At 40.7% G+C, this 20605-nt stretch overlaps 4 protein-coding genes and 1 pseudogene across 4 annotated transcripts; 2 read left to right on the forward strand and 3 right to left on the reverse strand.

Annotated features, from left to right (window-relative positions):
* Positions 1-63: 63 nt before the first annotated feature.
* chlsn (cholesin) lies at positions 64-10173 on the forward strand. Its single transcript, XM_084937961.1, has 6 exons — positions 64-125; positions 316-452; positions 533-643; positions 7008-7219; positions 9354-9435; positions 9828-10173. Exons 2-6 carry the CDS (start codon positions 330-332, stop codon positions 10005-10007), a joined length of 708 nt encoding a protein of 235 aa, XP_084794087.1. The 5' UTR covers positions 64-125; positions 316-329; the 3' UTR covers positions 10008-10173.
* LOC146381822 (G-protein coupled estrogen receptor 1 pseudogene) lies at positions 839-2381 on the reverse strand (annotated as a pseudogene).
* LOC146381823 (uncharacterized) lies at positions 4116-6435 on the reverse strand. The gene is made up of 2 exons (XM_084937956.1): positions 6247-6435; positions 4116-5909 (listed from the first exon to the last, which is right to left on the reverse strand). The coding sequence occupies exons 1-2, from the start codon at positions 6247-6249 to the stop codon at positions 4842-4844; spliced, it is 1071 nt and encodes a 356-aa protein (XP_084794082.1). The 5' UTR covers positions 6250-6435; the 3' UTR covers positions 4116-4841.
* Positions 10174-11475: 1302 nt separating the features above from the next.
* On the reverse strand, positions 11476-14959 carry gnptg (N-acetylglucosamine-1-phosphate transferase subunit gamma). Its single transcript, XM_084937957.1, has 11 exons — positions 14799-14959; positions 14656-14710; positions 14509-14576; positions 13967-14021; positions 13749-13832; positions 13558-13651; positions 13031-13145; positions 12877-12959; positions 12072-12200; positions 11891-11972; positions 11476-11813 (listed from the first exon to the last, which is right to left on the reverse strand). The coding sequence occupies exons 1-11, from the start codon at positions 14863-14865 to the stop codon at positions 11734-11736; spliced, it is 912 nt and encodes a 303-aa protein (XP_084794083.1). The 5' UTR covers positions 14866-14959; the 3' UTR covers positions 11476-11733.
* Positions 14960-14974: 15 nt separating this feature from the next.
* On the forward strand, positions 14975-20512 carry tsr3 (TSR3 ribosome maturation factor). The gene is made up of 6 exons (XM_084937958.1): positions 14975-15392; positions 15571-15781; positions 16896-17089; positions 17195-17365; positions 19909-19963; positions 20183-20512. The coding sequence occupies exons 1-6, from the start codon at positions 15272-15274 to the stop codon at positions 20319-20321; spliced, it is 891 nt and encodes a 296-aa protein (XP_084794084.1). The 5' UTR covers positions 14975-15271; the 3' UTR covers positions 20322-20512.
* The last annotated feature ends 93 nt before the right edge of the window (positions 20513-20605 follow it).

The raw sequence follows: 20605 nt of genomic DNA on the forward strand, positions 1-20605 counted from the left end.
ACCGACCAATCACAAAACACGGGTAGCCAATCGTCCAATCAGGCTTCACTTGAGCGGCACCGCTTCCTGGTTGACTTTCCACGCGCCTGTGTGCTTTCCAGAGTTTGGCACGCAACGCAGCTCAGGTTGGTTTAAGGTTTTTAGTAAAAACAACGTGGTCAAAGTAGTGTTTAGCCCATATACCTGCTGCTTGTTGTTATGTCATAAAGTGGATAATGTGTTTCTTTTGACCTTAAACCTTGTCTGTCCGTGTACTTCATTCAGTAAACGTGTGTGCTGGTCTTCAGTAATATACACGCTTGTGTTGGTTTGCAGGAGTAATTTATCTCATGGCCAAGGACAAATCGTTGAAATCAAAACCTCTTAAGAGGAAGGATCTGGGTCCATCTGATGACCGTACAGAAATAATGGACACTGAAGTAAATACGAAGAGGAAAAAGATGGATGCAGATGTGAGTAGCACAGAGAATGGTATTTTACAGCACTACCTGAAATCAGTCACAGTATCATTAACACTTTGTTTTTAAACCAGGAGGCTCCTGCTCACATGTCTCAGCTAACAAACACAACAGATGATAAAAAACGGAAAAAGAACAAGAAGAGCAAAAAGGAACAAGTGAACCAAACCGTAGAGCAAGCGGAGGTGAGAATGTTCACTGCTGAAAATGTGACATAAAGACTTTATTTGGCTCTTTGTAGGTAGTCAGCTAATTTACAGTGTTTTACCGTGAAAAAATCTTTTTTGTGACATAACCATGGTAAAGCATAGAGCAGCGTGGCAAACATGTAATAACACAGCTAATGAACTGACAGTTAATAAATTTAAATTTTTGGCACCGAGACATGCTGTCATTCAGTTCAGAGAGACTTTTATGCTTGCATGATTCATTTAAATAACACTGATGTGTCTCAATTTTACATTAAAAACAGTCAGGTCTGTACAAAAGTTAGGATCCTTGCTTTGATATTTAGCACTGAATGGCGCTTTTACCCCACAGCACAGATGATTTTCATGTGTTTTGGTGAAAACATGTATATACAGTTTATTCAAGGAGGGTACTCAGTTGGCAGGGGGATGCCACAGTTTGGATGTGATGAGTTGCTCATACTGTCGTCCTTTGCTGCTGGTTCGTTGATGGGTTTTCTCGAGGGGGTCCTGTTCAGCTTGGACCATCGGCTTTTATCCTGGAAAAAAAGCCTCAGTTTTTCCCTAAAGGCCTCCCCGAGGAAGCCGTAGATGAGAGGATTCAGGCAGCTGTTGGAGAAAGCCGCCAGCCTGACGGCGTGACCTGTCAAGGGGTAATCCTGCCACAGCGTGCCCCCGTTCGTGTCGCCCCTCACGAGGTGCACACTTATAAACATGTTCTCTGGCAGCCAGCAGAGGAAGAAGACGACCACAGCGGCTGAGATGAGTCGCAGGGCTTTCTGCCTGCGAGGCCTCTGCAGGGGGCTGTTTAGTTCCCAGAGGCTGCACTTGAGCACCCGTGCTATTCTCCAGTAGCACACCCCCAGGATGCAGAAGGGCAGCAAGAATCCCAGCATCACCTCCAGCCACTGAATCTGAGTCACGTTGGCGAAGCAGAAATGAAGCTCTCCGGCGTGTTGCACTTGAGCTACAGCGAAAGGCAGCAAGGTGAGCAGGGACGAAGACGTCCAGATGAGGCAGCAGCTGAGCCGTGCGTGTGGTATGCTGCGACCCATGGAGTTGGTCAGCGCGACGAAGCGGTCGAGGCTCATCCAGGTCAGAAAGAAGACGCTGCTGTACATGTTAGCCTGTTGGAAGAGGTTCATGAAAGTACAGAGGCCGGCCTTGTCGTAGTAGCCCTTCTTAAGATTGAACACCTCAATCAGAGAGTCAGCTACCAGAAAGAGGTCAGCCATGGCCAAATTCACGAAGTAGCGATCTGGAGATGTCATGCGGCCCCTGTGGTTAAGGTTGACCACTATAATAAGGATATTCCCAACAAGACCGACAGGAAACAGGAATATGGTGTAGAGGCTGGAGAGGATGAGGCTGATAAAATAATAATTATCCGAAGCTGCCTCCGGACAATCGGAGGCGACTGCCTGTGTGTCATTTGGATGTGCACTGAAGTTATTGTCAGCAATGACTTTGTAGTCCACATGCATGGTCATGTTCATGTTCCCCTTTTGTCTTTGGCTGTTGTTAGCAGCATCCAAACACTAGGTTGCCATAGTTCCTAGATTTTTGAAGACTAAGTAGTTGCTGAGGAGCCTGCGGTACCATCAGTTCCCTCTTTGTGTGAGCGGTAGCTTTTGGATAGAGCGAGGTGCTGATGCCACTGTTTCCCCTAGACAGAAAGAAGAAGCGAAATGAAGTCAACAGCCTGTTTCACTTTCTTAAAACATCAATTAATTTCAATTCACATCAATACAGTTGCATTTATATAGCACAAAATCAAAGAACAGTCAGCTCAAGGGGCTTTATATTGTAAGGTACAGACTCTACAATATTAGAGAGCAAACCCCAACAATCAGAGGACCCGTGTGAGCAAGCCCTTGGGAACAGGGAGAAGGAAAAACTTCCTTTTAATAGGAAGAAGCCTCAAGACTAAAGGAGGGGCAGCCATCTGCCACAACCGGTTGGGGACTGGATGCCGAAAAGTAGACGTCTAGGAGGTAATAATTCTGTACACAACATCAATAAATACATTAATTCCCCGTTTTTTCCAATGCAGTTTTTTCTCTCCACTGTTGCCAAGGGCTTGCTCAAAAGGAAGTTACATGCACTGAGAGGATTGCTGTATTGAACTGAACCAAATAAAACTGAGTGAAATGTGACTGGCTGTCACTGGCTTGCTTCTAAGAGGTGACACAGATTGTTGCTCGCTGTGGCGGGCAGGTCGTGCTGTCTAGATAGCAGCCGCCTGAATCATCATTATAATATGACAAATTACAAAACTATGTGATAGTTCACTGTGTTTTACTTCAGCTCTAGTTATTGCCCAAACGTTGGGAGCATCACAGAATTTTCTCGCCTTTAACAAATGACAAAGAATGATTAATTAAACCATTAATCACTGATTAGTTTTTAATGGAAACAGAAGCAGAGGTACTGCAGTGACACATTATGTTGCCTCATGTAAGATGAGCAAAGCTAACTTGTCATGTTAGCAGAGCTGAAACGAGCAGTCATACTGTCTAGTTGACCGTACCCTTGAAGAGATATCCCATAAAAATTCATTAGTGATGCGACTTTTAAGTGGATGTGTATCTGTTTGAAGTGCAGCTGCTTTGAATATAGTCATACAGTCAAAAAGAATACTTTCCGAGATCCTTCATCGAACTTATCAGATCTTAAAGATGCTTACGAGCGTTTCGAAATTTAAACTCCCAACCAGAAGCACCTCCAGGCTGTAGGATTTGTTGTATGTTAGTTCAAAGCGTTTAATATCAAACAGGTAAGCCATAACATGCTGAGGAGATACTTGGAAACTATAAGAAAAGGTAAACTGGTGATAAACAAATTAAGGCGTCATATAAAAGAGCTTGGACTCACCTGTGATTTCTCGGTCTGCGCGTATTGTCCTCCCTCTCCGTTAACGCTGGCAGTAAAAAGTGGTTTCAGTATGAATTCGGAGAAATGTTTACAGCCACCCACCACTTGCAACAAGAAACACAAACACACAATGCAGGTGCGTCTTCATATCGCAGCTTTTGAGCCAAATATGTAAGAGTGTTTTTAAAATTAAACCTTTACTACTTTTTATTGGCAGTACTGTCACTTGGCAGTTTGATCATCCCCTATTTATATCAGTGTGTGGGTATAATTTTATTGCTTGTATGATTATATCAATTTAAGACATGAGGTCGTCTTGTCAACACTGGCATGAAAGCACGCAAACACGGTCATGATTGTGTAATGTTAAAATATGTAAACATGGGAGTCGATCTGTCTCTGGACAGCACATTTACACTAAACAAGGTGGACATGCAGACATGCATAATTTCACTTAGTCTCTCCTGGTTTCACATTACTTGAAAACCCCAGAAAGACAGTTTGTGCAGGAACACAAACTGTGCGCTTTGTTCTGGTTTGTAGGGTGGTGTCTGAATCGTTTATCACTTTATATGTGATGATTTTAAAACTGTAAGTAGCATTCATAAGAGCCCCGATTTCAGCAATCACTACTGTGACAGTTAAGTTAAGACCAGCTTCTTATGCAGCTCTGCTCCTGCATTCACTTTCCTGGTTCCTGGGTTTGTGTCGCTCCGTGTTGCCACCGATGCAAAACGTTATCCACGCAGATCACTTATTCCTAGAACTGGTGCCCATGAATTTCTTGAAAAGTGTTCATCTGATTCAGTAACTTTTTTTTATTTTTTTTATTCAAGCATAATTACATGAGGGCTCGTTGACACTGTTGGCATAAATATAGACTCTGACTTTGGTTTTCCTAGACTTAATTTTTCCTATGTGGCATTCAGGGAGCTGCAGAGGTTTTTCCAAGCATTTGTCTTAATGGACTTTTGTGTAAATCAGGCTTATGCAAACAGAGTTTCCAAGAAAAGACATTTTCCTGGGAACAGGTTAAAAATTCATACAGAATCTCATGTAATAATAGCTCCTTTTTAATTCCCTGATTAAAGAAATAAATCCTTTGAATTGACATAACATGGCAAGATGATGCACAGTAACAAGATATAAAGCATTTTTCTCCTCTTTTTGTACATTTTGTAAATGAAATGTTAAAAAAAATACATTTGATGAGAGTTCTGCAAGCTTTCAAGACTGGATAGATAGTGAGGTGGTCCATAACAGGTAAGACATTAAATATGATGCATGGGAAGAGCTCTGTCCTAGCAAACAGACACATTTCTTAAGACTCGATGTCCTCCAGAGTGTCTGTGATCTCAATGTGCGGAGCTATGATGTTCCTGTTGGGCTGTGGCCCTGGACGTCGGCAGCAGTCCCGCAGCCGCCTGATCACGCCATAGAGGCTTTCCCGACACGGCCTGTGCATGAACAGGACGAGCAGCAGGCTCACGCTGCTCCCTGAGAACAGCACAAACTCAGACACACTCAAAAATGCTTCCTGGTGGAACGTCAGCTGTCTTTCACTATTAATCAGAGCCCCTCTAAGCAGCGCTACGCTGTAGAAGAGCTGGCAGATGAGCGTAAAACCGGTGACCGCCAGGAACACAGGGCCTTCCTCAGAGCCGGAGAGGAAGCGTCCATTCGACTCCCTCTGGCGGATACAGCCACCTATCAGAAGTCCCAGTTGGAGGATGTAGGGAATCAGGAAGACCAAACACAGCCTAGCAACTGCGTATGAAACACCATCTGTGGTGGGATCCATCAAACAGTTGCCCTCTTTCTGCAAATCTCCTCTGGGTCCACGAATGCCAGCCAGCACCAGAGAAATGAGTACAGAAGTGATGCCCACTAGTGCCGCACAGACGCGAGACTTTCTCAGCAGGTGATTGGATGGAGGATCAAAGGTGACGACGGATGCCATGAGCACTAAGACCAGCAGGCCACACAGAGAGGCTATGTTGATGGTAAAGGAGAGTGCGGCACAGCCTAAAGCTGTGGTGTTTAGGTAGGCAGGTCTGTGGGCCACAGTGTGCAAAGAGAGGAGCAGGAGCAGCAGCTGGAAGCCACAAAACACCCAGAGGAGGCAGCCGAGCCAAGCCAGCCTCTTGTGGGCGCGATAAGTCTGAATGAAACTGTAAAGCAGGAAGCAGCCTGCTAAGAGACCGAAGGTAGCAAGAAAACTGTAGACGTAGTTTGCATTGCTGATTAAGTCATTGGCTGCAATCTTGACTAAAACAGAGTTGTCCGTGGTCTTGACGCTGCTCTCTGTGATGTTGACGCTGCTCTGTGTGATGGCAGAAGAGATGGAAAATTGAGATGTGGGGCTCGTCGGCGTGGTGCTGTAATCAGACTGAAAATCAAAGCAAAAGACAGCCACTGATGAGAATCAGAAGATTTCCTCAAAAACAGAAGTCCAGTGATTTGAAAACACTTGAATATACGTGCATGAATCACTATGAAGACTTTCCACAGGAACACAGAAATTACAACACACAGTTCCTTCCTAAATGAACTCAAAGTTGAGCTAAAATCTTAACTGTATGCAAAGAACTTTAAAAATACACCGTATATGAAGACGTATCAAGTAAAAAGTTGTAGTTTTGTTTTCTGTGAGTATTTTCTCTGAGTCTTTGTTTGCTTCCCTTTGAGGACCTGCCTGTTCAGTAGAAACACATGTTTCCACTTACCATTTTTGCTTCCGTCACCCGCTCGTCTGTTTTGTATCCACCAGCCCGACGCTGCTACCGCCTGAGTCAAAGCTCCAAAAACGATGCTGTTCGCATGGACACAAGTGTTCACCATACAAAAAGGTTTTCTATTTCTGTGGGCAATGCCCAGGCAGCATACTTTCAGAATGACTTTTTGGCCATGTGACCAAAATCTCTTCTTCCCCTCCCTTTTTTTTCTTCTTTTCATCACCACTAGAGGTCGGCTAAATCAGAGAGCATAGTGTGTCCCTTGTTCAACTTCCTCTGGCATAAAAGTCTTTAAGTTGTGCTGTGTTTACATCCTATAACAAGGAAATGTTTTTCAAATTATTATTATTTAAAAACTTCTTCAGCAGTTCTGTGAAGCTGAATTGTTTCATTGTCTTTTTTTTTTGTTGGCTATTTATAAACCATCCAAGTGCATGTACAGGGGTGTGTGCTCTGCGAACGCACTGCTGAAACTGTCTGGGTACTGCACAAAAAAAGCGTGCTATGGTGAACTCGTAATACTGTATGCACAGGAAACGTTGCCCAGAGCTGCAGAGCAAGAGGAAGTGATCTAAACCTGAAAACTGCTTTTGACTTTTGACTCATCTGTCTGCAAAAGCACAGTAAAATGTCACATTTAGTTTGCATTTAGCGGAGTTAAAATTGGCATGTGCATAAGGAGCAGTTTGTGATCAAATGGTTTCCTTTTCGCTGCAATTTATTTGTGTGTTTGCTTTGCTTTGTTGTGACAGGTTCTTGATCCACCCAGCTGTCCTGAGGGGACAGCTGAGGCAGAGGGGCTCGAGGACTTGAGTCCCGAGGAGAAGAGGGTCCTGGAGAGGAAGCTGAAGAAGATTCGGAAAAAGGAGGAGAAGAAAAGGCTCAAAGCGGAGGGAGTGACTTTGGAGCAAACAAAACCATCTGGACCCAGTGCACAACTGCAGGCCTTAGACTACCTCACGTGGTAAGAATAGGGTCCAGAGGATTAACGGGATGCAATCAAAATACATTATGAGATGTGTAGCAGCTGATTTATGAATTAAAACCCAGGATATTGTATAATTATTCTTTTTTTTAATGTTGTAAAAGCTCACCACTAGATCACTGGATCCTCTTTTTTACTCAATTATGAATACAGTTAACAAAAAAGAGGGGCGATTGATACCAACAAAACCTTTCCTTGCAAACCATACAGAAGTTAGCTGCAACACAACTGAGCTTCACGTTCCCATTAACACAGTAAAACATACAGAATGGTAGGTCGTCTGACCTCTATGGAATAAGCAAATGTGATAGTCAGCAGGAAGATCCTTAAATTGAAGGTCAGAGAAGTTTTTATTCTGGCTGGAGCAGTGGATCTTTTCAAGACTGAGACACGACAGCAAGCCACTGAACATGGGTGGGCGGGGCAGCAGCCTTCCACCTCGTCAAAATGGTACGTCTAGCCAGGAGGGAACCAAAGGACAGCACCCGATGTTTTGCCCCGGTGATATACTTATCATCCTTACCCACTGTACCAAAGAGAGCAAGTAGGGGGTTGAGAGCCAGTTTCAGGCCGGCAGCCTTGTTCACGGTGCAGAAAACTCATCTGGATTTAGATAAGTGGGCCCTATAAACTACTTTGAATTGTAATAGGGAGGGGCGTGCACAGAGTGATGTGAAATTTACCAGAGGACTGAATCCCAAACGTCATCTGACATAGATATACCTAACTCCTTCTCCCATGTGTGTTTGAGGCCTTCAAAGGGAGCTGAAGTTACACTGCATAGTTTGTTATAGATGCAAGAGATTACACCTTTGCCTGAGAGTTGCAAACTAAGGAGCTCGTCCAGTAAGTTAGCAGCTGGAGCTTCTGGAAAATTTGAGAGGTGGGATTGCAAAAAATGTCTGAGTTGTAAATATCTAAAAAAGTGAGTTTTGGGAAGAGTGTATTTTGCTGACAGCTATTGTGTATAAAGAGATCTTTAAAGTAAATAACACCTGTTCGAAACCAGACCTGAAACAATAGGTGATTTGATAAGATGGGGCTTTGAAGTGAAACATTTTTAAGATTTAAATGTCTCCTGAACTGAGCCCACACCCTGAGGGAGTGCTGAATTATCGGATTATATGTGAAGTCCATTGGCCATTGAAGTTGTCAATGGATAAAGGGAGAGAAGAACCGTGAAAGGAGGCAAGAGAAATACCCTGAGGTGATTCTAACTCCATTGCCAGCCAAGTGGTAGGGCCCGCTTGGCTGGCCATGATTTTAACTAGTAGGTCAGGGAGCAAATATTGGCAGTCCAATAGTAAAAGCGAAAGTTGGGGAGTGCCAGACCCCCTTCAAGGTTAGGTTTCTGTAAATGCACCTTAGCTACTCGAGGTCGTTTACCCTTCCAAAGGTTGGAGGAAATTATAGAATTGAGGTTTGTAAAGAAGGACTTAGGGAAAAAATTGAAATAAATATAAAAACTTAGGAGGAATATTCATTTTATAATCGAATTATAAAATGAATTAATATAATTCGACCGACTAGAGTTGTGTTCAGGGGTGACCACTGTTGAAGGCTTTGTTTGACATTCTTCAATAGCGTAAAAAAGTTGGCTTTGAGAAGTTGTTTATACTTTCTTGTAATTGTAATACCCAAATAGGTAAACTGCTCTTTGACCACTGTAAAAGGGAAACCAGACAAATCTATTTGAAACACTTCTTCATTTAACAGACAAAGTTCACTATTGGACATATTTAATTTATAACCAGAGACATGACAATAGCTAGATCGAATACCAACGGGCTAAGGGTGCAACCCTGTCGTGTGCCTCGTTTAAGTTGGAATGGTTTCGATTTCTGGCTATTAGTACAAACTGAAGCAACAGGAGTCAAATATAGGTACTTGATCCATGAGATGAAATTTGAACCGAACCCAAATCTTTCCAGCACAGCAGATAAATAGTTCGATCAGTGGATTCTCTTAACATAACATACACGGGAAGACTTTCTCAGAAATGATTCATAATTCTACCATTTGATAAGGTGTTGTTGTAGTGAATCATGGGGGTGGAAGTATGTACTTTCTGCAATAGTTACCCTGCAGCCCACAGCGGTTTTTGTCTTTGCAGCTGGGCTGAAAACCGTTCACAGTGGAAGTTCCAGAAGACGAGGCAGACGTGGTTACTGCAGCACCTCTTTGATTCTGAAAAGGTAAAATTACCCAACATTCTTCCTGAATGATGGGGGTGACAGGGGGTTTTCTCAGCTTTGCTTTAGACTGGTCAACCGCTACGCTCTTTCTTCCTCTTTCTGTTATTAAATAACACTTAATCTCTATTCTCAATCCAAAACTATTTGTCATTTTTAAGCAGAAGAGAATAAGTAAAAATGGTAAAGCTATAAGAAGTTGAAATGTTTACATGTAATTCATGTTATCCTTGCACCACCCTCATTTTTGAATCTGTCTGAAGAGAACACTGACAGGAGACACTGACTGCTCCGCATTAGTGTCACTAGTGTCGTAATGATTTGTCACCCTGTAGCCAAGAGTCTCTATAATATGTATACAGAGAATCAACAAGATTAAAGTAGGTTCTTCTCAGATTCCAGACGACACGTTTTCGGTGCTGCTTCAGTACCTGGAGGGGCTTCGTGGAAGTGGGAAGGACACAACCGTGCAGAAGGCCTTATCCCTGGTGGAGGAATCTGGAAAAGCACCAGAAGACACAGTCGTCCAGCAGAGGGCACACAGAGCCAGAGAAGTTATCCAGCTATTATCCTGAGCCACAAATATTACAGAGAGACTCGCAAAAAGACTAAACTCTGTTCACAGGACTGAAGGATCGGCCTGATCTAAGGCTTGGGCTAAAGAGGTTGTAAATGTAACGGTCCCTGTTTGTGTTGCCAGTATTATTCACCTGTTTTAATAATAAAAGTGTTACTTTATCACCTCTGTTTCTTTACATTACTTGTGTGTTATGTTGGTTGGTAGTTATCAGTCAGGAAAGCCATGTCATACAATATGAAGGCAGATTAATGTTTTATTCAAATGTACAGAAGCTGTTTGTAAATCCTTTTTTCAACTCCAGCAAGTAACTCAGAGGTTACTGTTCAACTTTGCCAGTATGGGCAGATCACTTCGGAGAGATGTGAATCCCTCAAAGTCAAACAGATAGCTGGAAGACCTTTTGAGTAACATCTCAGGAATGTTTGTAGCTAAGACATGTTTGTGCACGTCAAGGCCCATAATCAGTGAAGCCACTGAACTGAATAACTTTTCTTTTGCACTCTCCTTGTAATCACAGTAGCAAACACATACCAGACCACTGGGTTATGTTCTCTACATACATTTTATATTTGCTTATCATCTGGTTTTTGTGACTAACTCAGTAAGTGTGCGGGTGATTCATTTTACCCGCATCTTTCACAGACTATTAATATAGCTGTGTCGTGCGTATCTCAATCGGGCAAAAGTGAAGTCGGAAATGACCGGCTGTTAGTTCTTTGAGTGCAGTATGACAGGAACATGTGTTTGAGTCTTAATATAGGACACAAACACAGAGGAAGGAAACAAAGTCAATATCTAGCCTAGCTGTGATGACTTCATTTCCTATACAAATGCACCCAAATACAGCACAAAGACAAATGCTTTTCAGCCACTTTGTATATATGGACGATGTTTTTCGGTTACTTGCGTATGTATGAACAAAAAAATTGACTCCTCATTTTATTATATCTTGTCAGGATATTGAAATATGCAAACATGGAAATGCAGAGTAAAAGGCAAAAACAGAGTCTGAGCTTGAAAATCAATATTTTGTGTGACTACCTTTACTCTTCAACTCAGTCTGAACTCTTTAAGTCTGCTTTCTTGTCATTTCTTCAAGTAGTGTTCAGGAATAGTTCTCCAGACTGGCTTTTTGAAGAGTAGCTGTCTGACAGCCACCCTTCTACCTTTGTCCATTTCTGTTGAGGCTTCAGTGAACAGTAGGTGCTTCTCAGATTCTATGTCAGGTTGGCTGGATATTTTCCCCTCATGTCTTACGGACATGACGTTCTGCTGTCGATTTATTGTTTTAGGCTTAACAGACAAACAAAACTGGACTGAAAATAAGTTAATAATAAGACATCCACTTGTCAATACTTGAAAATGTAGAGAAAAGAGAAATGTGGTGCAAGTCTACACCAAGTCGTTCTGCAACAACAACAAAAAACAAACTAAATGAATTGAAACTTAAGATGAGACAGCTGTAAACATTTTCAAAGCTCATTTTATTTCTCATGCACGATGGTGTCTTTTCATAGTCTTGGAGAGCTCAGTGATGAATCCTCGACAAAAAAATAAATTTAAAAAAAATTACCCACTCTCAGCTACGCTTGCAAAATTTTATTCTGCAGTACCAACAGCCTGAGCACTACCAGTGTTGTCCGGTTACTTTATGTGTCTCTCTGATGCTGATCAACAAACTCCGCTCAGGTGCTTTGGCTTGTTTTTGCTCCAGGTAATGTTCACTGAACATCAATGAGTCCGTTGTCTCCTCTTAAGTGTTGATCCTTAACCGTCACGCTCACTGTACCTTTTGCGTCATCTGTCACATATAGGGGGAAAAAAATCATTCATATAAACTGTACGAGACTTAAATGAGTGAAGACTGACTTCACTTACTTGTCTCAGAAGTAAAAGGAATGTTATGTTGAGTAAGAAGAGCTCGCAATCTCTCAGTCTCTTCTCTCAGTTTTTGGTAATCCTGTAAAAAAATATACAAAAAAACAAAAAAACACTATTGAGCTTGTATTGTGATTTTGTTGTAATGTTAGAAGAGATACTACTTTGAAAGGTTACACACCGCTTTACATTTCTCTAAAGAGTTTTGCCTTTCTGAATCAGCTGCTGCCTCTTGAACCTTGACTTTTACTTTCTGACTCTTCAGCAGTCCGGCGTCCTCAAAAATATCCTTTAAGAGATTGTTGTATCCCTGGAGCACATGTACAAAATGTAAACATAACCATTCCACGAATAATTAAAATGTACATAACAAAGGACACCTTGAAATGTGTGTACCATAACAGAGCTCAATCAGAGGTGTCTGATTTTCAGTTACAATAACTGTACATAAAAGATGGACACAAAGCTGTAAACAGACCGTTTTCGGTGTTGTCATATTTTTGACGTTTTGAAAACTCATGTGATGAATGAGGAAACTGAAGGACGCTGCATGATAATATGGGTGCACTTGTGAATCACAAGTATGCTGTTTAATGCTCATTTTTCACTCTAATAGACATGCTAACACATACTGTACTCAACAAAATTTGAGTACAGTATGTGTTAAGGAGCTGAGAAGATGAACTAATCTGGAAGGTGTTTACTGATAATGTAAATGAAGTGAGCAGTAGACTTATTTTCTCCTAGACGTCTGTACAACTGGACGTCTTTTTGCAAACAGGTGACTTGCCCCCTGGTGGCCATTAAAAAGAATGCAGCTTTAAAGCGCTTGAATTTTAGCTTCACTAAGTCTATCGTTTATATCCACTATATTTTCTTCATCTACATTTCATCATCTCACAGGTGGCATAAACTGACATAGATGAAAAGCATAGAGGAAGCAAGTCATACTGCAGTATTTGTTTACCTACCAAACTGGCCCTCACCTGTTCAGTTATAAGTCCTTCATAGCGAGCCTGCTCCGCTTCATCCCATTCCTTCTGTAGCTCCTCTTTCAGAGTTGGATACACTTTAAAAGAGCACAGAATTTATAAGTAACCCTATCCCCATTGGCATGAAAGTAAGTCCTGCTTAACTTACCTAAAAGAGAATGTGGATGGCAAACAAGGGGGGTCTCAAAGGTTAGCGAGTACACACAGGTACTGGGCTCTGAGACTTGAGCGAGCTTGCTTCTTGTGCTGCAGACCAGAATCACCTGCAGATCCACGACAAGAAAGAAAGAAAACACAATTTCTTATTCATGTTGCTGAGTAAGAAAGTAATTCCCAGTTCCACATATTTATTCTTAGACTCTAGTCGAGATCTCCACTGACTGAAACAGCTCCCTTCCCCCACTCACTCTAAGCCACTTTTGTTCCAATTGATTGACCCCCATAAAAGGCAGGTCTGAACATCAAGTGAGTATATGGCAGAAAACAAGGAAAAGCATAACTTTATGATGGGATGATTTGCCAGTTGTCTTTGACTCGGTTTGGCACTAGTTGTTATGTTTACATGCACAATACATTCAAGCAATAATTAGCATTGCAAAGTGTTGGCCTCATATTCAAGACGGGGCACAAAATCTTGTCAGTGGATTACCAGGAGGATTTTAAAGGTTTAGATACCTTTGTTTCTCTGTTTCTGTTTCCACAAGTGTCGCCGTCTCTCATCCACATGCCGGTGAAAGTGTTGTTTGCCATTTCCCACTCTTGCCAGATCCTGCAGGGACCAAACACAAACCTGACTCCCACAAGAAGCCAACAGCTTGCTTCACACATTTACATCTGGTTTGTGTTTTGTTTCTGGAGCTTCTTACCCCAAGATCCCACTGTAGGCATTCCACCTAAATGTTTGCTCATGCTGAGTGACGTTGTGAAATGGACAGAATTCATATTTGTACCTGCAAAGTGAGGACAACATACTATTGTTTGTTTTGTATTTTCCAGACGCTCAGATCCAACATGTAATAATCTAATGGTCTGCACTGTGGAGAGATGGTGGAATATACTACTGTATGATAGGTTAAATACATACGTCGATTCCGTGAGACTGAAGCACTTTCCAGCAAGCTGATGAAGGTGCACTGGGCCTTAAGGAGGAAATCATTGCTCATATGATGAGACAGAAAATCTAAAGGACCCTTTAGTCAACATTTAGAACATTTTACATATAATTTAATGAATTGAGGCTTTAAATCAGGGATTAAGTGGGCTGAAACAGTGAAACTCCCCCTTTTGTCAGTGTAAAGAAATCTAACAAAACATTTAATCCCTAAAATGTCACAATATAAGAAAAAAGAAGTGCAAAGATAAAGAAATGCTGCTGTAGCAAACAAAAGAAATCTGTCAGCGTGACTCTTTGGGCTTAAATTGTGAGAAATAAATGTCAGAAATGCCAGAAAAAAGTTCTGGTAGTTCATCGCCTTGAGTGTACTACAACTATAAGACAAAGGTTTTGCTATGGTATGAATGGAGGAAAACTCATGAAATACACTTATAAGTCAGAAATCGACGCCTCCTTTCCTCTTTATGTCTGACACCCCCGGTTTAAATATTTAAATGATGAGTTTGTTTTACCAGATACTGGAGCTGGGGTCACTTTAGGTTGCAGTCTGCTGCCCTGAGCCACAAAAGGGTTGTTCAGCCTGGACACAAAGTAGATCCATTAGCAGCAGGTCAAAGTCAACAAAACTGCACAATGTGAACTTATTTTGCTTCACGTACCCAAATGTGTTTGGCTCTTCGACTATCTTCATTTTACCGGCGGATCCATAGTTAACTGCATTAAAAACAAGCCGAGATCAGACACACGAGCTCTGTTTAGATTAAAATCTCTGAATGAAGCTGCGCAGTAAAGCTGTACTTACTGAACAGATACACGCAGACAAAACACAAACTTATTAAATGAGCTACTCGGTAACTGAAACAACGCATTATTATTTACGTTATGAAGGCGTTAAAGTGTTACTTTTCTGTCTACATTTCCTCTTTTGCTCGTTCCGGTCAGGTGACACGCCACGTGATCAAAATAAGCCGTGAGCATGCGTGTTTTTCATATGCGACTGCGACGTGCTTACCACGATACGAAGCCAATCAAGCTAGGTTATACTTCATATGAAAGTGGTGCCGGATGAAAGGAGACTACTACTAGTTTGTGATAAAGTCTTGAAAGTTGCTTATGTCTAATTCCTATTGCAAATAAGAAGTTTTTGCTTCTCTTTTTTGGGCAGTTCTCTTTGTAAGACGAAACTGTTGTCAGCAGGATAGCCAGATAGCTTAAGTCATACTTCTTGGTCAGTTCATTGCAGTGACAGTCTGACAGTGACAGTTAACTAGCAGCATGGGACGAAAAAAGCAGGGAAAGTTTGTCCGTCCTGACAACAAGGGCAAAGACAAACGTCACAAAATGAAAGGGAAATCTTTAGAGGCCTTTACGGAAGAAATGCACACTGCTTTGGAAGGTAGTGTATTGATTATCTCTAATGCAAAATTGTTTAACATGTTGGCTGTAAGGCATGCTATTTACAATAGCGTCAGCATCATGAAATGCTGTTTACACTAGGAAAAAGTGCCCATTGCTCAGGAGTGATATGGTGTAAACACTTGAGAAATCTGAGATTGTGAACTTTCTCTCCTCAGCAAGTCTTCACAGGGAGGAGGGAGCAGAGGCCCCTCAGGTGAAGCTTCCTTGCCCACTTGCCATGTGGGAGTTGGGTCACTGCGATCCCAAACGTTGTACTGGCAGAAAGTTGGTGAGGAAGGGCTTTGTACGCAACCTGAGACTCAATCAGAGATTCAACGGGCTCATACTGAGTCCAATGGGCACGAAGTATGTGACGCCAGCAGACAGGTTTGTTCAGCTGTTTCCTCTGTACTTCAGCCAATGAAATCAAAGAATCTGTAGCCATAGACCACCTCATATAACTATTTATATACACATTTTGATGCACACCTGTTTAGTTACTCATTAACACATGTTCTCAGGGTGAAAATGTTTTTTTTTTATGCCAGTGTTCAGAGTAACAACATTAGGTGAAATAAACACGCGTTAGGACCATGAAATACAGAAGAACATCTATTAAAGTACAATGTGGACTCTTGAAGTAAATTAGATACGGCAGCAGAAGACCACACTGGGTCAGCTAAGAACAGGAAACTGAGGCAACAATTCACACAGGTTCATCAAAACTGAACAAAAGTTTTTGGAAAAATGTTGCCTGCTCTGATGAGTCTCGATTTCTGCTGACACATTTGGATGGTAAACAACACAAAAGCATGGATCCATCCTGCCTTGTATCAGCAAGTCCAGCTGCTGCTGGTGGTGTAAATGTGTGGAAATATTTTGTCGGCACACTTTGGACCCTAGAGTACCAACCGAGTAGTGTTTTAGCACCACAGACTACTTGAGTTTTGTTTCTGATGATGTCCATCCCTTTATGACCACAGTGTACCCATCTCATGGTAGCTGCTTCCATCATCTCAGCCTGGTTTCTTGACTGTAGTAAAATGACAGCTTCAATTGCCAGATCTCAATCCAGAAGTTTTGAATCATGGATGTATATCTACAACAACTGTTATATTCTGTCATGTCGATATGGACCAAAATCTCTGAGGAACAAGGTTTCAAACTCCTTGTTGAATCTATTCCATGAAGAATTAAGCTAGTTAGGAAGGCAAAAGGGGTACAACCCAGGACTAGCAAAGTGTACTTAATAAAGTGTCCCCTGAGTGTAAAGGCCCTCCTTTTAGATTTATTACTTGATTATTTACCCCATGTAGAGCTTGATCTTAAAGATCAGTCATATTAAAAACTTGAGACATTCCAATGCATTGTTATATTAAAACAAATGTTACTATATCAAAGTGTTTTGTTGGTTGTGAAAATTAAATAAATTATATAATTTGTGTCACTGTTGTGATCCAATCCAAAGCGATTTTTTTTTCTCCATGTTTTGTCTGCACAGAGAGATTGTGGCCAACAATGGGCTCGCAGTGATTGATTGCTCCTGGGCCAAACTGGAGGAGACACCCTTCAATAAGATGGTTGGAAGTCATCCCAGGTTACTGCCGTACCTCGTAGCTGCGAACCCTGTAAATTATGGCAAGCCTTGCAAGTTGTCCTGCGTTGAAGCTTTTGCTGCCACGTTCTGCATCGTAGGTAAGGGTTTAGGTTTAGTTATTCAGGAATACCACAGCAACTGCTTTTTGTGTCTTGTTTTGGTTATGGCAGTTAAACTGTGACATATTGTTTCTGATATTGCAGGTTTTGAGGAACTGGCATTGCTCTTATTGAAAAAATTTAAATGGGGGACAACGTTTCTGGAGCTCAATAAAGTCCTGCTTGGCCGCTACGCTGCTTGTCAGTCGGAAGAAGAGCTCCTTGGTGTAGAGAAAGAGTTTCTCACTTCTAAACCAGAGGAAGAGGAGGAGTTTGGTAAATAACCTGGGGTTCTACGCAGTGTCTGGGTTTGTGTAGCAGTGGAGGTAGAGGGTCACTGTGTTTTGGTTCAACCTCTTTCTTATTTTAGCTGTAGTTTGGCTTCATGTACAAGTAGTGGCTCTTAAATAAATCACATTTATTGGACTTTAAGAGCTTTCAGATGACAGTTTCCAGTTTTAGTAACTGTTAAGTTTTAGTCGCATTTTTGTATCTTTGTAACTGTTGCAAGAACAAGAAAAAAAAAACGTATAGCATATGAAACATACAATAACAAGGCAAACACTGGGTGTTGCGATAGCAACAATATAACAATAAATAACAATATAACAATTTGGAAAAAATATGTAAACAATTTAGTGCAAAATGAGTGCTGTAGTGCAGTTAAAAGTGGGCATGGATCATCAGTGTTTGCATTAGCTCCTACTACAAAGTAGGGATTTTTTTCTGGCAAAGAAACTTTGATTGTCTTTTGGGGTTACTGGTAAAACATTAGCCGTGTTAACCCTAAAACACTAAAACGGAACGCAGAAATCACACAGCAGCAAAGCAGAAAAGAAAGAAAACAAAGAGGCTGAAACAAGAAAATAAGACTAAAGCAGGAAGTTCTGTTGAAGTGGCTAGCTGTTGCATCACTTTAGATTTCCTAATAACAAATACAAACTAGAAAAAAAGGACTTAGAAGGTAATTAGTTCTTGAAGGACCTCCTGAGTGCAAAAATCTTGAGCCACTCCTAAGTGTTTCATATTTTGCGTAGAAAATTCAAAGTAGGTGCAGTGATATATTCAGACACATGCAAACAAATATAGAAATATAGCGTATAAGGCTAATACTATTCTAATGAGGTTGAAAGTGAATATTTGATGTGACCACATTTATTCATCAACACAGCCTGAACTATTTCTGACTAGATTTCTGGTCCTTTTCTTTAAGTAGTCTTCATAAATGGTTCTCCAGGGTTCTTGAAGGTCATTCATTCTTGGATGTTGGCTGCCTTTGGTTCTGTTCTCTGTCAAGAAGATCCCACACTGCTTCAGTAATGTTGAGGCCCAGGCTCTGGGGAGGCCAATCCATGACTGATAGTGTTCAACTGTCTGTTTTTCTATCCAGTTATGCTATTACTGCATTGGCAGTGTGTTTGCTGAAAAATTGAAGGCGTTGCCAGTTAGATGCTTTCCACATGGTGGTATCACCAGATAGTGGATGAAAATTTGAATGTACATTCTTAAGTGTGTAAATTTTGGCAAGATATATTTTCCCAGCACTTCTCTCCTGAACTTCTCTGTATATATTGATGATGATTTGAATCAAAAATGTAAAAGATTTTAATACTCCATTTTTTTCAGTCCAGTACTTCTTGTTTCCCTTCTTTAAGAATGGATTTTTGACATGGATTCCATTCATCTGACAGCATTGCTGATGAGGCAGTAGATGGATCTTTCTTTAAAACATGACTTCCAGTTGTTTCTGTTTACTGTAGGTAGTATTTTTAGGCCTGCCACTTTCTCTTGTCTTCCATTTGTCTAGTTTCTTCAAATTCTTTAAGGACATATGCAGACCATTTCGAGATGTGCCAAGGTTTTAGCTAAAAGCTCTTTTGGAATCACCTTGTTGGTGTAAAAATTCTATTTCATGCTTGTTAAGCTGTTATCTTTGGAATTTTCATAAATTCACCAAAATAAATGAGAACAAATGATGTGTTTTTGTAACAAGAAAGTGCCTAAAGATACAAATTAAAGTTGGTTCTTGGCTTAATTTTCTGCAGTGTAGAAACATCTCTTGAGTTGGGTCCCTTTTTGTGTTTGATTAATTCACGAGTCTGTGTTAAGTGGCTTGGTGGTCAGGTATTGGACTGGATTGAAAATGAGTGAAAAAGCAGCCACTATCCAAAGACAAACTTTGAAAGAGGTTCAGAGAGCCTGGAGAACTATTGCTTGAAACCACTTTGGAAGCAAATATTAAGAAATGAGGGATTTTTGCACAGTATTGTTGGTCATAATCAACTGTTTGATTCAAATGTATTTTTATTTTGGAAAGGTTCACTTTGGAAATGGCTGAATCTGAGTAATTGCTAATGAATAATTAGAATAATTTTTATAGTTTCTTGTTGTGACTCACATTTGCTAAATTGTCACCGGGAAACCAGTGTTCTCATATTTGTTTATAAGATATAAAACTCGTATTATTCTTAAGACTTTAAAGACACTTAGTAATGAATATTCCAAGGGGAAATAAATGTCATTATAAACTGTTTATCTGATTGATTATTCTGTGGACATTGATATAACTGTTCCTTGCATTGTTTCCTTGCCTTGTAATCAGGCTGCCTTGTTGTTTCTTTTTCCTTTCCTTATTGGATTTTGACTCATTTGATTTTGCTTGCATCTCTGAACACATCTGGCTGTGATTAGGAAGTCAGTATCCAGGCTGATTGTCTGGAAATGTCTAGAATCTGGATGTGTATTTTTGTTGCTGAGTGACCTGTAGTGCTGAATTAACTGTCCTCGTAATGAAAGCTACACATCTGTTTTGTTCACAGATCCATTTGATGTTAACTCTGGAGTAGAATGCATGAATCTCAACAGACGTCAGTGGTAAGTATTGATCTAGCATTCACGTATCTATTACAATAATTGAATAAATGTACCAAGAAATCTTTGGTTATATTTGACTTTATATAAGTTAGTTCTCTTAGTGGTGATGTTTATATGGCATAAAAATCACCAGCATAATTTTAAAAATGGCAAGAATTCTCTTAAAATAGGCTTTAACGATTTGTTTCCTATGTTTACTGAGTTCATTTTTGTGTTTAGTGCACCTGTAGAAGATGACTCCAGTGAGGACACAGACCCCACAGAGAAAGATGACGAAGATGAGGCAGAAGATGAAGAAACGGAAAGCAATGATGAGACAAGAACGAGCTCACATGACCATGATGAAGAGGAGGATTGAATCAAAGACTTTACACTAAATCATATTTCAACCTTGGGTTCTTTTTAATACACGACTGTTTTAAAATGCTCAAAAAATATTTTGGCACATATGAGTAGTTATGTTGTTTTTTTTGCTTATATGTCTATGTAAATTAATGAACTTTGATGCATGTCAACTAAATTGAAATAAAATAAGGGTGTTTATTATTATTATTATTATTATTATTATTACTGACATTTACACATTATATTCTTGGTTTATTGACAAAATATTTATTAGATTAAACTTGTGTTTGTTGGAAT

This window comes from Perissodus microlepis, chromosome 8, assembly GCF_051167445.1.
Source record: "Perissodus microlepis isolate ML-2025 ecotype Zambia chromosome 8, ASM5116744v1, whole genome shotgun sequence".
In the NCBI taxonomy this organism is placed as follows: domain Eukaryota; kingdom Metazoa; phylum Chordata; class Actinopteri; order Cichliformes; family Cichlidae; genus Perissodus; species Perissodus microlepis.

Bases quoted from the DNA above. Each gene is read 5' to 3' on its own strand.
- tsr3 (XM_084937958.1), top strand. From the start codon at position 15,272: ATGGGACGAAAAAAGCAGGGAAAGTTTGTCCGTCCTGACAACAAGGGC. The intron at 17,090-17,194 runs GTAAGGGTTTAG...CTGATATTGCAG, and splicing joins TGCCACGTTCTGCATCGTAG to GTTTTGAGGAACTGGCATTG. The intron at 17,366-19,908 runs GTAAATAACCTG...TTTTGTTCACAG, and splicing joins AGAGGAAGAGGAGGAGTTTG to ATCCATTTGATGTTAACTCT.
- gnptg (XM_084937957.1), bottom strand. From the start codon at position 14,865: ATGCGTTGTTTCAGTTACCGAGTAGCTCATTTAATAAGTTTGTGTTTT. The intron at 14,711-14,798 runs GTAAGTACAGCT...TTTTTAATGCAG, and splicing joins TGTCTGCGTGTATCTGTTCA to TTAACTATGGATCCGCCGGT. The intron at 13,652-13,748 runs GTAAGAAGCTCC...TGGTCCCTGCAG, and splicing joins GCCTACAGTGGGATCTTGGG to GATCTGGCAAGAGTGGGAAA.
- chlsn (XM_084937961.1), top strand. From the start codon at position 330: ATGGCCAAGGACAAATCGTTGAAATCAAAACCTCTTAAGAGGAAGGAT. The intron at 453-532 runs GTGAGTAGCACA...TTTTTAAACCAG, and splicing joins GGAAAAAGATGGATGCAGAT to GAGGCTCCTGCTCACATGTC. The intron at 644-7,007 runs GTGAGAATGTTC...TTGTTGTGACAG, and splicing joins AAACCGTAGAGCAAGCGGAG to GTTCTTGATCCACCCAGCTG.